This window comes from Hyperolius riggenbachi, chromosome 7, assembly GCF_040937935.1.
Source record: "Hyperolius riggenbachi isolate aHypRig1 chromosome 7, aHypRig1.pri, whole genome shotgun sequence".
Taxonomy (NCBI): Eukaryota; Metazoa; Chordata; class Amphibia; order Anura; family Hyperoliidae; genus Hyperolius; species Hyperolius riggenbachi.
This window is the reverse complement of record NC_090652.1, coordinates 89,913,624-89,930,447: the sequence shown is the minus strand read 5'-3', so window position 1 is coordinate 89,930,447 and position 16,824 is coordinate 89,913,624. Positions and strand designations below refer to the sequence as shown.

General features: G+C 44.4%; 1 protein-coding gene across 4 annotated transcripts in view; it reads left to right on the top strand.

Moving 5' to 3' along the window:
* Positions 1-16,824, top strand: part of GRID2IP (Grid2 interacting protein) — a 300,286-nt gene that overhangs the window by 189,636 nt on the left and 93,826 nt on the right. Inside the window, exon 1 of one of the 4 annotated variants that reach the window (XM_068244298.1) lies at positions 11,223-11,259. The exons of the other annotated variants lie outside the window; for them this stretch is intronic. Coding sequence (XP_068100399.1) covers positions 11,225-11,259 — 35 coding nt within the window. The 5' untranslated portion in view covers positions 11,223-11,224. Of the gene's footprint in view, positions 1-11,222; positions 11,260-16,824 lie in introns of those variants that run through there. 4 annotated transcript variants of the gene reach the window in all.

Below are 16,824 nucleotides of genomic sequence, written 5' to 3'. Positions count from 1 at the left end.
AGGTACTCTTTTAGAACCAAAATCTGGAAATAATCATAACACCAGGGAAGTTAAGGTTTTACTGCTGGAAGGTTTAAAGGGCCATTAGTTCTGTTCTGTTTTATAGTTTAAAATAGTGTGTGTGGTTTGTAAACTGCAAATATGACAGAATGATGCAACATTATTAAAAGAAAAGCTATATAACTGAAAATAAAAATATGAGACTCTTTTCTTTGCTTCTAATGTTCTACTCATTATCTATACTACACATACAATTCATTATCTCAGAAGTTTATTTTCGCTTTAGGTTTGCTTTAAAACTTTAACAGTGTATTTAGCGGCATTAATATGCGTACATGCTGGGAAGCCTTAGGTTTATATCATTGCTTTACAAGGATGATGGGAAGCGACTCCCACTCATGACATTGCCAGGAAGGATTTCACTCTTTTTTCTGATTTTCCACATTCTCGGGGAAAGTTCCTCAATCCAGCTGAAGGTAATGGATAGTAATAGTGATCAATATATCATTTTGCAGGGCAGTCTGCTGGCAGACAGGTTACAGAACACCCTGCAGCCTCTCCAATGTGACCTTGTGTGTTACTCTGCATGTGCCGCTTGGGGAGTCTCCAGTTACAGGAAAGATGTGTAAATGTACCCCTCCCCTGTGCCGTGTGCTGCACAACATGCTTAAAGAGGAACTTTACCCAAAGATAGTAGTGGTGGTTGGGGGGGGGGGGGATAAAAATAGAATAGAGATCAAGAAATGATTGATATTCGCCTTGTAATTCATTCATGTTGTTTGATCCACTAGTCATCATCTTTACTGCTTAAAGAGAACCAGAGATGACTTAAGTAAAGCTATTATACATACCTGGGGCTTCCTCCAGCCCCATACGCATGGATCGCTCCCACGCCGCCGTCCACCGCTCCCTGTTTCCGCCGGTACCGGGTCCCGTAGTTTCGGCCAGTCGGCGGCAGCACGCGGCTAATTGTCCGCATCACAGGGGCTCCCTCCATACCCGTACACGTGCTGCGCCATACTGCGCAGCCGCATGTGTAAGGTTATGGAGGGAGCCCCTGTGCATGCGGACATTTGCCCGTGTCCGCCGGAAGTAACGGGACCCGGTACTGCCGATAGAGGAAGCGGAGGACGGCGGCGTGGGAGCGATCCAGGTTTATGGGGCTGGAAGAAGCCCCAGGTATGTATAAAATCTTGTTTCATTTTCCCTCTATGGCCGTCTCTGGTTCCCTTTAAAGCAGTAACCTAACCTAAAGTTATTTTTTTTCCCCACTTAGTCTACTGTCTGCTATGTTGTACATATCTAAATATCATTATTTTACTTTTGCACAGTGTAATCCAACCTTGCTGTGAATCTGCTGTCTCTGTGTCATGGGGGCTGCCATCTTGCTATTCAGAACTTATGTAAACTTAAAGTAAACCTGTGAGTTAAACAAAAATGTTAGATCCTCCAGAGGCTTCATCCACCGCCTCCATTCACCTCACCATTCCAGCGCTGAGAGCCCCGAAGCTCAGCCACACTGCGCCTGTGCAGTAGCCCCAACCCACTCAGGCTTTGGCAGAAATAGCTGAGTCGGATTGGGTCTGTGCTACTGGGCCTGCACAAGCCATTGACAAGAGCTTGTCAACAGCTTTGCGGATGGGACAGCGCTGGAACAGTCCAGTGGAGGAGGACGGGGGAAGCCTCTGGACTAGAGGCTTCTTTCTATTGAAAGGAACCTGAAGCGAGAAGTATACGGAGGCTGCCATATTTATTTCCTTTTAAACAATACAAGTTGCCTGGCAGCCCTGCTGATCTGTTTGTCTGCAGTAGTGTCTGAATCACACCAGAAACAAGCATGCAGCTAATCTTGTCAGATCTGACAATAATGTCAGCAATGCCTGATCTGCCCTGATCTGCGAGCTTGTTCAGGAGTCTGTCACTAAAAATATCAAAGACAGAGGATCAGCAGGACAGCCAGGAACTGGTCTTCCTTAAAAGGAAATAAAAACTTTTTTGTCCCCACTAGCACACTTTAATCCTGTGTGTGGAACTTGGAGAACCTGAACTAAAAAAAATAAAAAGTCAAAATAGCCATACACAGGTCATACTTACCTCCTGTGTAGTCTACCCCTCAATCTCCTTCTCCTCTCCTGTGTCCCATTTGTCCACTGTGATCAATGGAATTTTCCATCCTCCATTTAAAAAATGGCCATTAACCCATAACAGCTTCCTGGTCAGCACACTGTTAAACTGTAATATCACCCACTTGAGCCATAGGGAAACATGGACATTACCTTGAACGTTCAGTTGTAACTGATAGCTGCTGATATATAACTGACAGCAACTGATATATTTCAGTTCTGACAAAATATTGTCAGAACTGGAAGGGATCATTGTTAGAAGCAAATGGTGAGCTTCTGAGAGGAACTGACGGTGAGGTTAGTATGTAATATTCATTTGCAGCTACATCATGTGTTTATTTAAATATTTTTACTCAGTTCAAGTTCCCTTTAACTGTAGATTCAGACACATTATAAAACTATTATCCTATACTATAAAATCCCTGTGTCGCTGCGTCCGTCCGTCAGTGCTTTTTAGCACTGTGCATGTGCAGGGACAAGACGCAGAGACACCACCGAGAGCCGAAGGAGGACGGGGCCAGGAGGGGCAGGCGTGTGTGCGTGCGCACTACGGGGTGCGCGACAGGCGAGCAGCGGGGACGTGCATGCACACGGCGCATTAGGTACGGACCTAGCCCGTTTTTAAACGGGCTTAGGCCACTAGTGAGATATAAACCCACTTTTTTTTGTAAATCATCACAGTTACAGCCAGCAACAGTGATCATTTTAGGCCCCTTTTACACTTAATCAGTTGCTGTCAGTTATAACTGAAAGAAAACTGATTTTCAAAGTAATGTCCATGTTTTCCTATGGCACAGTTAACACTTAACGCGTTTTATGCATGCTTCACCCCAACCACCCTGGGGGGGGGGGGGGGGGGGGTTAGAATTGCGGTAGGAAATTTGCACACTACAGGATGAGTGTGTGTGTGTCCATTGAAAGGCATGACGTGTTGTCCCAGCCTTCAAGCAAACCTGTGGGGGGGGGGGGGGGGGGGGAGAAAAAATAAGTTGTATACTTACCGCAGTAGAGAGAGAAGTCTGTAGGTAATTCAGAAGCTTCTCTAATCCTCCTCCACCCCACCACTGCTTCCCAGAGGATTCTCTTCTTTGCCGCCAGCATTGTTGGTTCGCACAGGCATTTGAACAACGGGAACCTCTGAACATACTTGACAAGAGCTTGTCGAATACAGTCTAGTGCCGCACTATCATCCGTATGCAAGCAAAGCCACACTGTGCAGGAGCACAAAGTATTACCTGAGGAACGTTTGCAAATCAGGCCTACTAGGTTTGATAAAAAAAACCTGTTTTTACCAATTCGTAAAAAACAATCATACGCTTTGTCATATACTGTATTTCAAATGCTCTACAGACAAATAAAAAAGAAGAAAAGAGACAATCTCTTTTTCTTGTGTATATATACCCTGTGCTATGCACGTAAATTCAGTTATTATTTATAAATTAAAAAGAGACTCTAAATAGATGTTATGACAACTAGAACAGTTGTTACTGTGACACTGCCTTACGTTGCAGAAGAAATGAGAACTATAATTGGTGGTGGTGGGTAGTTACATGCGTAGAGTCGTGTTAGAACTTGGACTTTGGTCAAGATTTACACATGAGTTATGAGTTAATGTGTATGTGGGTGGGATAGGAGGCTAATGCTTAGTGATCCAGGCGGGAGAGTGACATAGATACTCAACCTGATTGTGTCTGCCGTATCTTAGATCTGGGACGCTATCCAGGTTTCATTTTTCGCTGGTGTAATCTCCCCAGAGGAGCTGACTTAGAAGCAGAATTGAGGTCAGGCAGGAGAGCTTGTTATTTTAGGTAACAAGTTGTGTTTTTTTCCCCCTCAATTTTAATACAATACTCTCTGTCCCTGAATAAAGACTCATTCTGTTTCTCCTCTCTAGAGAAGATACACCGGTCTATTGAGGGCAATGGTGGCTGTCAGCGTAAGCAGCTTCCATTAACATACTTGTAGCAATAGCATGGGGCAAGTCCAAGTATCACAACAGAGGTGCAACCACAGATGTTCTGATTGACTGATGCCCCTTTGCATAGGTTCTACTGGAAGCAAGTAGCCTTATAATATGCAAGTGTAGGGCAACCTCTGTAGACAGCAAGGAGTCATTTAGTTTACTTCATGTGAAGTGTATATCACTAGCAACTTTAAAGTAAACCTGAGGTGAGAGTGGAATGTGGGCTGCCATATTTATTTCCTGTTAAACAATACCAGTTGCCTGGCTGTCCTGCTGATTTTCTGCCTTTAATACTTTCAGCCTGAACAAGCAGCTTGGTTTACCCCTCTCAGATATTAGAATGAAGCAGCTTGGTGAGTCCCACCCAGATCTCAGAATTAGGAAGCTTGGTGCACCTCCAATTCCTCCCTCAGATTTCAGATCATGGTGCCCCCAACCTCCTCTCACCTGTCCTGCAGTATTTCTCTCTTCTCAGATGGCATACCTGACGTTCTGTCTCTCTTTTGTGCAGCATCATTCTTTCCTGTCTGCATGTGATATAGATGTCATATGCTGGAGGGTCACTGGAGTGGCGACGGCCTTTGATCTGAGCAACCTGAGCTGTCGCTTAGAGCGCCCCATAGTCAGGGGATCTGACAGGATGTACTTTAATGGAAAGATTCTTTGTTTATTCTTCCCCCAGGAAAAAAGTAAGGAAGAAATGAATACTGGGGTACATTTGGCTACTACTTAGGCAGAGAAGGGACATTTCTGCTATCTTTTTTTACTGAGGGAACTACCTAATACTGGGAGCACATCTGGCTACCCATACTGGGGGTGCAATATTATGAAAGAACAGCTGGCTACCTAATACTGGGGGCACACCTGACTATCTAATACTAATATCTAGGGGAATAACTGGCTGCCTGAAAAATTTAGCAAGAGACAAAAAGAAAAAACCAGAGCGCACCGCTGGTGCAATAACTTTTTTACTTCAATTAGACACGCTGTTAAAAGTACACTTACAGTGTATCAATGGTATATGCGCCTGTCAGGCCTGCCGTCTATCCTCTCCTGTAACCCGCGCTTGGCCAGAGCGGCGGGATGAGATGGAACTGCCGTGGGAGTCGGAAGCGGTGGGCGGAGCCAGGACGCGGGGATGCCGTCTGACGTCACAACGTTTCGGCGTAGACCACGCCTTCATCAGGTGACGTCACGGCGGGGACGGCAATCCTTTATACCCACGTGTGTGGGTGTAAAGGTGACTAGACAGTCTCCTATTGGCTGTCGGTATGTGAAAGCTAAAAACTTTATTTAAAACTGTTGAATTGTGTGGAAATTAAAAATAATAAATGGTAGTACCATTGGCTGTTTGATTACATTACGTATTGTAATTGTTAGTATATTGGTTGGCTTAGTGGCCTTTAACAAGTTTTTAAACAATAATAAGGCATACTGCATCAGAGGTGGACAAGCCCTTGAGTGTGGTGGCACGGTATATATGGCGCTAGGCCCTGCATATGACACTCGCCCCTGTCCCGCGTACTCTAAGGTCACCTCTGCACAACTGTTGGATCTTTTGGAGAGGATAGTGGCATACTGGATGGGATCGGAAGGACTCTGAGGGACATTATAGACTGAGGTGGGCTTTAGGAAGCTCCAGGTAAGAACAAATCCACTTTTTCCCCCAGCCTCAGGTATCCTTAAAATCCTTCTACACCCTCCATATTTTGTAGAAAGGGTTAAACCTTTTTAGGATAAAAGACTCTGTTGAGCTGTAGTACTGCAGTTTTGACTGCAAATAATTAACCATTCAAAAGAGGGAGGAGAGGTGAGGTCAGGTGATCTGTGCTCACAGTGATATTGGCTGCTGTCCCCTCCCAGCTCCTTCCTGAATACTTCATGTAGGCAATGATGGAATCAGGTGAGGAGTTTGGACAGATTTCTCTCCAATAAGATTACACTGTCACCTCAACAGGAAAAGAAGCCAGAGAAGTCAGCTAGCCAGGTAATTTAAATATATTTATGCTGTAAATAGTACAAGTCATTCAATGAGCAAAACATTCTGCATACTGCATTGCAGATTGATGTAAAGTTACAATCTTGTGCATTAAACTGGAGGCTGAGATAGAGATTTTAAGGAAAAAGCACTGCAAAGTACAGCATTGTTTTGTCACAGTGAACCCTACATGAGAGTGATATGGAGGCTGCCATATTTTTTCCTTTTGAACAATACCAGTTACCTGGCAGTCATGTTAATCTTCTGGAATCATTTGTGTCTGCATTACAACCCTGAAACAAGCATGTGGGTAATCCAGTCAGTCAGGCTGGGGGCACACTTTTCTATTGCTTTTTATGCAAGTCACTAGGAAGACAACAGAAGCGGAAATACATCAGAAAACGTAAAAAAAAAACGCATACAAAACGCATTACATTGTGTCACCATTGACTTTTATTATGTGCGTTTTTGATGCGTTTTTGAAACATATGTAACAAAACCAGCGTTTTAAACACACGTATTAAAGAACACATACACATGCTTATTTTCATGCACCCCATTGACTTAGCATTATACAGGTTAACACTGCTTTTTACGCAACGCTAGCGTTTCTGCTTAGTGTGTTCCCTGCCTGAGTCAAAGCACCTTATCTGCATACTTTTTGAGGGTCTATGGCTAAAGGTACTATAGACACAGGATCAGGGGGACAGCCAGGTAAGTTGCATTGCTTAAAGTGACCCCGAGGTAAGAGTGATATGGAGGCAGCCCTATGTATTTCCCTTTAAACAATACCGGTTGCCTGGCAGTCCTGTTGGTCTATTTGACTGCAGTAGTGTCTGAAGTACACCAGAAACAAGCCTACAACTAATCTTGTCAGTTCTGACTATATTGTCAGAAACACCTGATCTGCTGCATGCTTGCTCAGGGTGTATGGCTGAAAGTATTAGAGGCAGAGGATCAGCAGGATAGCCAGGCAACTGGTATTGTTTAAAAGGAAATACATATGGCAGCCTCCATATAACTCTCACCTCAGGTTCACTTTAAAAGGAAATAAATATGGCAGCCTCCATATAACTACCACCTCAGGTTCCCTTTAAAGCAGAAAGTTCTTGCAAGACCCACAATTCATCAATTCAGGATTGTGACTTTAGTGTCTTTAAAGTGTTTCAGAGCTGACAAATGATAAAAGATTTATACATACCTGGGGCTTCCTCCAACCCCATCCACACGGATTGCACCCACGCCGCCGTCCTCAGCCTTCTCCTGCTCCGTTACTGGGTCACGTAGCTTCAGCCAGTCGTGGCCAGTCTGCACAACAGAAGTGCGCCCTCTACGTATCCTTCTGGTGGCTGCTTGAGAGATACGTAACGAGCGCACTTCTCTTCTCTTGCATCAGGCTGGCTGTGACTGGCTGAAGTTACGGGACTCGGTACCGGAGCAGGAGAAGGCTGAGGACGGCGGCATGGGTGTGATCCGTGCGGATGGGGCTGGAGGAAGCCCTAGGTATGTATAAAACTTTTATTATTTGTCAGCTTTGGTACACTTTAAGGCCTGGTGCACACCAGAGGAGTTTTTCTGAGCATTTTTAAATCTGCTGCTAATGTTATCCTATGTGTCTGTGCACACTGGAGCAATGAGGTTTTGTAAAAAAAAACCCATAGCATTACTTTGGGAACAAAAGCAAAAAATCCAATGCGCTCCAATCCAGAACTCTCCTCACAAAGAAACGACAGGCTTCCCCAGAGTGCAGCTCCTATCTTACTTGGGAACCAGTAAGGGGCTGTAGAAAACAGTGAAAAAAGGGGAGGACAAAAGAAGCGCTCTCTGGTGCATTACCTTTTTAATATGCTTCCTATAAGCAGATAAAATCACACGTACAGTGTTAAAATTAAAAAGTGCACTTATCACACTAAGGAGCAAATCCCCACGTCCTCTGGATGTTACATCCGTCCAATGCTTCTCCTCACTATGGCCAGTAGCGGGGGAACCGATCGGTTTCTAGCAGCGGCGGATCAGGGAACACGGAGACGCTAATGGCAGCTGCCTTGCGCCTGTTGCGTCATGACGCGTTTTGGCGTTCCACGCCTTCGTCAGATGACGCAAAGGCGCAAGGGACGCGAATTTGTATGCGTCTAGTTTCCCAGCAACAGCCGCCTTACCATACGGCAGCCCCGCTGGGTCACAAAATATATAAACAAAAGGATGCGCGCGCGCCAACGGCGCCCTCACAGCCATGCCCATACATGACACGTCGATCTATATTAAAAAAGGAAAGGGGCCAATTCATAAAATAAATTCATCGGTGCCAATAGAGACATTTCATAAAACGGTCTAAAAATTATGTAAATGTAAAAACATTTTTTTCCTCCACATATACATATATCCATAAAACGATATACGCATGTAGTATACGGAAGAAGCATCCAGGAGGCAGCGGGGAGCTTACCCCAATGGTTCTTCTCCACAGCTCGTAAATCACAACTCTCCATATAACATTGGTCAATACACATACATATCTCCCCAATAAATGTATACATATATATGTATAAAAATCTGTGCAAAAAATGTACAAGAAAACGATCCCTAGGCTTATTCCTGCCCATATGGAGATCAATTTTATACAAATGGTCCAAAATCATGAACCTTAATAAAAGGGTTATAAATACTACATACTTTAAAAAAATACTGTCAACAGTGCACTAATCCCTTCATAGAGTCCCATACACCTCCATACTCATTCGTGAAATTATAAAAACCTCACGAAGATGGGGACAGAGGACTAAGTCTTTAAGAATAGCAAAAGGGAGGCAGAACCACAAGGCCCCTACGACAAAGATTGGGGGAACATAGGAGGAAAATAGAGGAGGGCTGTATCAAACACACAGTTCCTAAGCATTTTCAGGAAGCCCATGAGGGTAGGGTTGATAGTCTGAGGATAATGGGAGTAGAATTGATCTCAAGGGACCTTAATAGGGGGGCGAGATATAAGAGATTATGCGAACGAGAATCCTTCTGGATCTTTAGATTTAACTCCCTAGCCCCAGTAGGACTGAATGAAGGGCTGGAAGTGGCCACTTATATTTAATAACTCCACTCATCAAATAGCCCGTACCCCCTTTCCCTCTTTTCCCCCCTCCCCCCCCCCCTTTTCCCCCCCCTTCCCCCCCCCCCTTTTCCTCAACCCCTCCCCCTCCCCCCCCCTTTTTCTTTCCCCCCCTCCCTTTTCCCACGCCCCCCTCCTACCTTTCCTTCCCATACCTCCTCCCCCTCCCCCCCCCCCTTTTTTCTCTCCTATCCTTCATAATGGCCTTGCTCCGGTTCGAGCACCTATACCATGGTTTTGGGAGGGGCACTAATGAATGATTCATTATTATTTTTTGCTATTCTTAAAGACTTAGTCCTTTGTCCCCATCTTCGTGAGGTTTTTATAATTTCACGAATGAGTATGGAGGTGTATGGGACTCTATGAAGGGATTAGTGCACTGTTGACAGTATTTTTTTGAAGTATGTAGTATTTATAACCCTTTTATTAAGGTTCATGATTTTGGACCATTTGTATAAAATTGATCTCCATATGGGCAGGAATAAGCCTAGGGATCGTTTTCTTGTACATTTTTTGCACAGATTTTTATACATATATATGTATACATTTATTGGGGAGATATGTATGTGTATTGACCAATGTTATATGGAGAGTTGTGATTTACGAGCTGTGGAGAAGAACCATTGGGGTAAGCTCCCCGCTGCCTCCTGGATGCTTCTTCCGTATACTACATGCGTATATCGTTTTATGGATATATGTATATGTGGAGGAAAAAAATGTTTTTACATTTACATAATTTTTAGACCGTTTTATGAAATGTCTCTATTGGCACCGATGAATTTATTTTATGAATTGGCCCCTTTCCTTTTTTAATATAGATCGACGTGTCATGTATGGGCATGGCTGTGAGGGCGCCGTTGGCGCGCGCGCATCCTTTTGTTTATATATTTTGTGACCCAGCGGGGCTGCCGTATGGTAAGGCGGCTGTTGCTGGGAAACTAGACGCATACAAATTCGCGTCCCTTGCGCCTTTGCGTCATCTGACGAAGGCGTGGAACGCCGAAACGCGCCATGACGCAACAGGCGCAAGGCAGCTGCCATTAGCGTCTCCGTGTTCCCTGATCCGCCACTGCTAGAAACCGATCGGTTCCCCCGCTACTGGCCATAGTGAGGAGAAGCATTGGACGGATGTAACATCCAGAGGACGTGGGGATTTGCTCCTTAGTGTGATAAGTGCACTTTTTAATTTTAACACTGTACGTGTGATTTTATCTGCTTATAGGAAGCATATTAAAAAGGTAATGCACCAGAGAGCGCTTCTTTTGTCCTCCCCTTTTTTACTTTGGGAACAGCTTTTGAAACCTCTAGTGCCCAAACGCTAGAGGTTTCAAAAGCTCTTCCCAATGTAATGCTATGGGTTTTTTTTACAAAACCTCATTGCTCCAGTGTGCACAGACACATAGGATAACATTAGCAGCAGATTTAAAAACTCAAAATGCTCAGAAAAACTCCTCTGGTGTGCACCAGGCCTAAAAGCATACCTTGCCTTCTAGTAAGATCGGGTCCTGCCTGGTTGTCCTTTGTCATTCTTGACTGGGAATGTCACAGCTGCAGGAAGACCTGGGCCTTTAAAGCCTCTGGTAAGAGTAGGAGTAGAGTGAGGAGCGGCGGATGGGTTAATAAGCATTGTCTTTTCTCACTATGTAAACTCCCTCTCTTCACTTCCCACCGTTTATTGCAATGATTTAGCTGCGTTCCTGTGGGCATACTTTGTGATTGAGGTTTCACTGCCAGCTCATTAACAGCTGCATCCCATGAGTTTTCAGATAGAGGAGAGGAGGGGCAGCACACAGGGGATTCTTATAAGACTTCAGCCTTCAGGAGACATTGATGCTTCAGTACCATGGACAGCGACATAGAGCTTTCAGGACAACGGACAGAGGCATAGATCCCTGAATACCACGGACAGTGGCAGAATAGCAGCAGGCTTCACAATACTGGAACGTTTACTGACCTGACCCATAAAGTCGTCTGACCTTGAGCAGCTGCTTGTAGACTGTGGTTGTATCGAAACTCCCGATGCTAAAGTGGCCACCCTGCACATAGACTGAGGAAACATGGGCAAGACCCGAGGCTTCTCAAGACACTTTCGGTAGGTTGGATTCCGTTTTTAGTAGATATTGCTTTATATATTTAGTGCCAGGGCATATTTAAAGGTAACCTGAAGTGAGAGGGACATGTGAAATGGAACAATAAACATTGACTCCCTGACTTCTGCTGATCCTCTAATATTTTTAGCCATAGACCCTGAACAAGCATGCAGGTCAGGTGCTCTGACTGAAGCCTAACTGGATTAGCTGCATGCTTGTTTCACTTTTGTGATTCAGACACTACTGCAGCCAAAGAGATCAGCAGGATGCCAGACAACTGTTATTGTTTAAAAGGAAATAATTATGGTAGCTTCATATCCCTTTCACTTTCAGGTTCTCTTTAAAGGGGAAGTATACTGGCTTTGATTAGAATATTCATTTATTATTGACAAAGTGTTGATTATAAGTGATAAATTGTAACTCTACTTTTGGTGAAGGGGAAAACAAATCATCCTTGGCCAGATATGGACACTGCAAGGACTTTAACCAAACACCACTGCAGGTGGTTTACCTCTGCTTGCTGATCTCTCTTTACTAGCTGGTGAGTCAGGTGAAGTAGTAACTAAGCGCATGGTCAGCCCACGATCACAAATTTTACATGTCTGTTTCTCCCACTCATGTAAATGAAGCTAGATGACATGCCTAAGAGTGCATTCCCTGCTTGGCAGAGGAGTGAGACTTCTGCCATGGTTGCAAATTAGCATATTTTGACATAGGTAGTTGTATCCTATCTGACTGCATGGTAAACCGGTTTAAGCCAGACAGAACACTGCAATGCTGTTTGTTTTTAACGATCAATCTATTTCATTTTGATTATTTTATCAAATCAAGAGAGATTCGAGTGTGTTCCAGTATCCCCAATCGATGAAAAGTGGCTGGAATCATGTCGAATCGACCAGCTTAGTCGATTTGACATATTTACATATCTGTTGATCGCACAGAAATCAGCTACTGTTTACATATCATTTGATTGACTCTGTATCGATTTTTGCATTTAGAGCATTGCGACACAGCATCTGTCAGATTGATTAGTGAAGGTGAATCGCATAGGATATTTCTTATAGTGTGTGGGTCACTAGTCGATCGTCTTTCGGTCAACCATACTGAAGTCAATCACCCAATAAAGTCAATTGCTTTGTCGATTAAATCGGAATTGCAAGATGCATGGGTACCTTAAAGTGGAACTCAAGTTAAAATAATGTAATAAAGTGCTTCATTTTTACAATAATTATGTATTAATGTTTTAGTCAGTGTTTCCCCATTGTAAAATATTTCCTCTCCCTGATTTACATTCTGACATTTATCACATGGTGACATTTTTACTGCTGGCAGGTGATGTCAGTGGAGGGAGATGCTGCTTGCTTTTTTGGCCGTTGGAAACAACTGTTGTTTCCCACAATGCAACAAGGCTTCCACAGTGTGGGAGGGGTTTCACCACAAAAAAAGCCATAGAGAGCCGGCTGCTGATCCGTTTGAGAAAAGGAATAGATTTCTCATGGGAAGGGGGTATCGGCTACTGATTGGGGTAAAGTTCAATTCTTGGTGACGGTTTCTCTTCAAGTCTGACAGCTGGTTAGACATTTCTGTTGCGTGCCCTGACCAATGAAATATTATGCTTTAATTTAGTGCCTATAAGTGCCTTTTTTATACACAAGGAAGAAGTTCATTCCATATAAGAATTTTACTATTACCTGTTGATATTTTTGCCCTTGTGTATCAGTAGTTATGGCCATATTTGCTTATTATATATTCAGGCTCTTGTTTCCTGTTATGTAGTTGTCCATGGCGATTGCTACTTACTGTGACCTAAGGGCCCTTCCACACTGGAAATCACAATCGTGGTACACCGCAATCGCAATCTTCACATATTTTCGGGCGTGAGTTTCGCCTCGATTTTTGGGTGCGATCGGTGGGTGTGATTGTGATGTGGAACAAGAAAAGCAGGGGGAAGTTTTTAGCAAATAGGAGATCAGATAGGAAAATGCAAAGTAATACGTTTGCCATGTGATTTGCATGCGCTCCCAAAAACAGATGGCACCGCTCTGTACATGGTGCACTTGCAATCAGCTAAATGCATGCGCCTCAAAAATCAGATGGAAGCGCATGCAGTGTGGAAGTGTTGTTTTTAGTGAAGCACAGATTGATTGAGGACGGCTTAACACTGCGGAGTCCTCCGCAGTGTTAAGCCGTCTCCGGGGATTACCGCGTTAGTACACTGGTAGCAGGCCAAGCAGGAAGTGACAATCACTACCGAAGCATATTGCAAAATATACGCTTACGCGCATGCGAGACTAGTAAAACCATATCGTAGGTCTATCCGAGCGTTAGGGGTGCGGCTAAAATGTCATTTCTGTCGCATCACACCATACTGTGTCAGTATGAAAGTCTCTCTAGACTTGCATTGCCCTCTGGTGGGGCGTGGTAAAATTACCACACCGCCCCAGTGTGAAAGGGCCCTTAAAGGGTCCTCAATACGTGCATTGTCCTCAGCAACATTTTCATTAGAACCTTGAGGGACTTGCTTAGAACCTGTAGGTGTTGTGTGCATCCACTGGATTTGTGTGTGTTTTGAGTCAAGGTCCCTTTAAATTTTGCTCTGAACCAGTTGTAGAACCCTGAGGACTTATGAGGCTACAACAACTGTAGCTGAGAGCCTGGAAGTATAAGGACAGTTTGTAAAGTATTATCCACATCTGCTCCTCCATCACTTAGGGCTTGTTCACACCTAGGGCGTTTTTGTGGTCTTTTTAAGCGCTGACGATTTCAGAAATCGCCTTAAAAGCGCTTGTGCAATGATTCCCTATGAGAGTGTTCACATATGAGCGGTTTGTTTCCGATCCGCTCACCAAAGCGCTGCCTGAACCATTTTCTGGGCGATTTGCCTATAATGGAAGGTATAGGGAAATCGCAAAGTGCTTGAAAAAGCACATTGTATAGCGATTTCCCAAGCGCTTTCATGAATAAATACATTGTATTTATTCATTTCCGGGTACAAGAGTACACTTCCTGACTGCCGTTAGGGAATGAAAAAAGAAATGCCTCTGCAAAAATCCCTCTTTATATAGCGCAGGGAAAGGCGATTTTCAAAATCGAAAAAAATTGCTCAGCTCTTCAAAAGGCACTGCCGATTTATGATGTAAACAAGGCTTCACACGAGTTAATTAGCCCACAGAAATAATTGATGCTAAGTACTGTATATTCGGCGTATAAGATGACTTGGCGACCCCCAAACTTTTCCAGTTAAAATATAGAGTTTGGGATATACTCACCATATAAGACCCCTCTTCCAATGCACACCCAATAAAAATAAAAAAAAATCATATACTGGTGCTATGTATGAACAGATACTGGTGCTGTATTTTATGTGGTACCCAGTATATAACAGTATATAGGCGATTGACTGGTTGGATTGGTCAACTCTCCCTCTCCATAAGCAGATTGGTCAGCTCTCCCTGTCTCCCTGTTTATCAGAGCGGTATGGAAGAATAGTCCCATAAAACAAGCCTCTTTCACCCCTCTGGCCTTGCCTGCGCCGCTTCACTACAGTCCTCAGCAGTGAGATCTGATAGGAGGTAACAGGATAGGGCGGCCACACGGGAGGAAGAGGCGTGCTTTATGGGCACAGCGCAATCTCTTTCTTCCATACCCTGAGCTCTTCCCCAGCATATGCGACGACCACCGAATCTCCAGCACCAGGTAATTAATCATCAGCATGTCACGTATTCGCATCACATATGCGTAAACTTCAGCATGTCCCGTATGCGCATCGAATATCAGCATCGTGTATCACCCGGCATCAAAGACATCCAGTGTATAAGACGACCCCCGACTTTTCAGAAGATTTTCAAGGGTTAAAAAGTAGTCTTATGTGCCAGATACACAGTACCTATTTGAAGAACCCAGAATGCAGGCCATGCGGCCTTCTTGCCTGTTTCCTTATTTTTTGGGGGATCAGCTGTCTTGGAGTCCCCTGATCACCTTCCACAGCCTTATGGGATGCTCCCTGGCTCCACCTACAGAATATATGTTACTCCAGCGCATTGGAGGTGAGGTAAATCCAGTTCAGGCTCATCCTTCTGCTTGTTTTATGTCTGTACATGTGTGTTGAACGGGGCTATTAGCTTCCAATGTAAACCTAATTCATTTTATCCAGTCAGTAGCTGTGGTGTGCAAAGAGGGCTGCTGTTTTGAATGCTAGAAAAAAGCTGTCTACTTAAAGTGGACCCAAATTAAAAATACAAGATTTCAGAAATAAAATCTATTTTATAAATTATAATAAATAGCAGCCTTTTTTCAGCGGCATGATGACAAATATAAAATATTTTACATTCCTTTCATATTGCCGGGAGAGAATCCAGCAGTCTGGTGGAGTAGGAGGAGTCCAGCAAAGGAGGAATTGCTAATGGCTGCCACCTGTACAACCCTAGTTATGAAAAGAGAAGGGTGAAAAGCATCCACTGAAATGCTCATGGGCTTGAAGGAGTGTTTATTTAGCTTTGTATGTGTCAGAGTGGTGCAACTCAGTGTTTGGAATTAAAAAAAAAATGTTTGGTTTGGGTCCGCTTTAACCACTTGCCGACCGCGCACTCATAACGCGCGTCGGCAAATGGCAGCTGCAGGACCAGCGACGCATATCTGCGTCGCCGGCCGGCTGCAGGCTAATTAATCAGGAAATAGCCACTCGTGCTTCCTGTCAATTCACGGCGGGGGGCTCCGTGAATAGCCTGTGGGCCGCCGATCGCGGCTCGCAGGCTAAATGTAAACACACGCGGAAATAATCTGCTTTGTTTACATTTGTACAATGCTGCTAACAGTAGCAGCGTTGTACTAGATCAGCGATCCCCGGCCAATCAGCGGCCGGGGATCGCTGTCACGTGACAGGCAGGAGCCTGTTAGAGGCTGCACAGGACAGATCCGTTCCTGTGCAGCCTCCGATCTCCGAGGCAGGGAGGGAGAAGAGGGAGAGGGGGAATCCTGCGGTGGAGGGGGCTTTGAGGTGCCCCCCCTCCGCCACCCACACGCAGGCAGGAGCGATCAGACCCCCCCCCCAGCACATCATCCCCCTAGTGGGGAAAAAAGGGGGCGATCTGGTCGCTCTGCCTGGTGTTTGATCTGTGCTGGGGGCTGTAGAGCCCACCCAGCACAGATCAGCAAATACAGCGCTGGTCCTTAAGTCAGGGTAAAGGCTGGGTCATTAAGTGGTTAGTGCTTGTGTTTAAAGGAACACAAAATGCATGGTAGGTATTAATGTTAATTTGTTCCAGTGTAAAATGCTTAATAAAATAATTTTTTCCTTTAGAACTGTTACAATCTATTGCAAACATCTGACAGGTTTTGGACTAGTCCTTTTCCTCATTAGGGATTCTCATGGTTTTCTAATTTTCAAAAGTACCTACTGCATGGCAGTTACTCAGCCCACCTGCCAAAATAATGTGTAAGCGAGCAGAGAGGATGGCCAGCTTCTTTGTATAGCTCTTTTACGAGGAATTGTAAAGTATAAAGGAAATATTGAGAAACCCCTGCGCAGGAAGCACGTCACTGGTGTTCCCTGGGATTCCTGTCGGTCC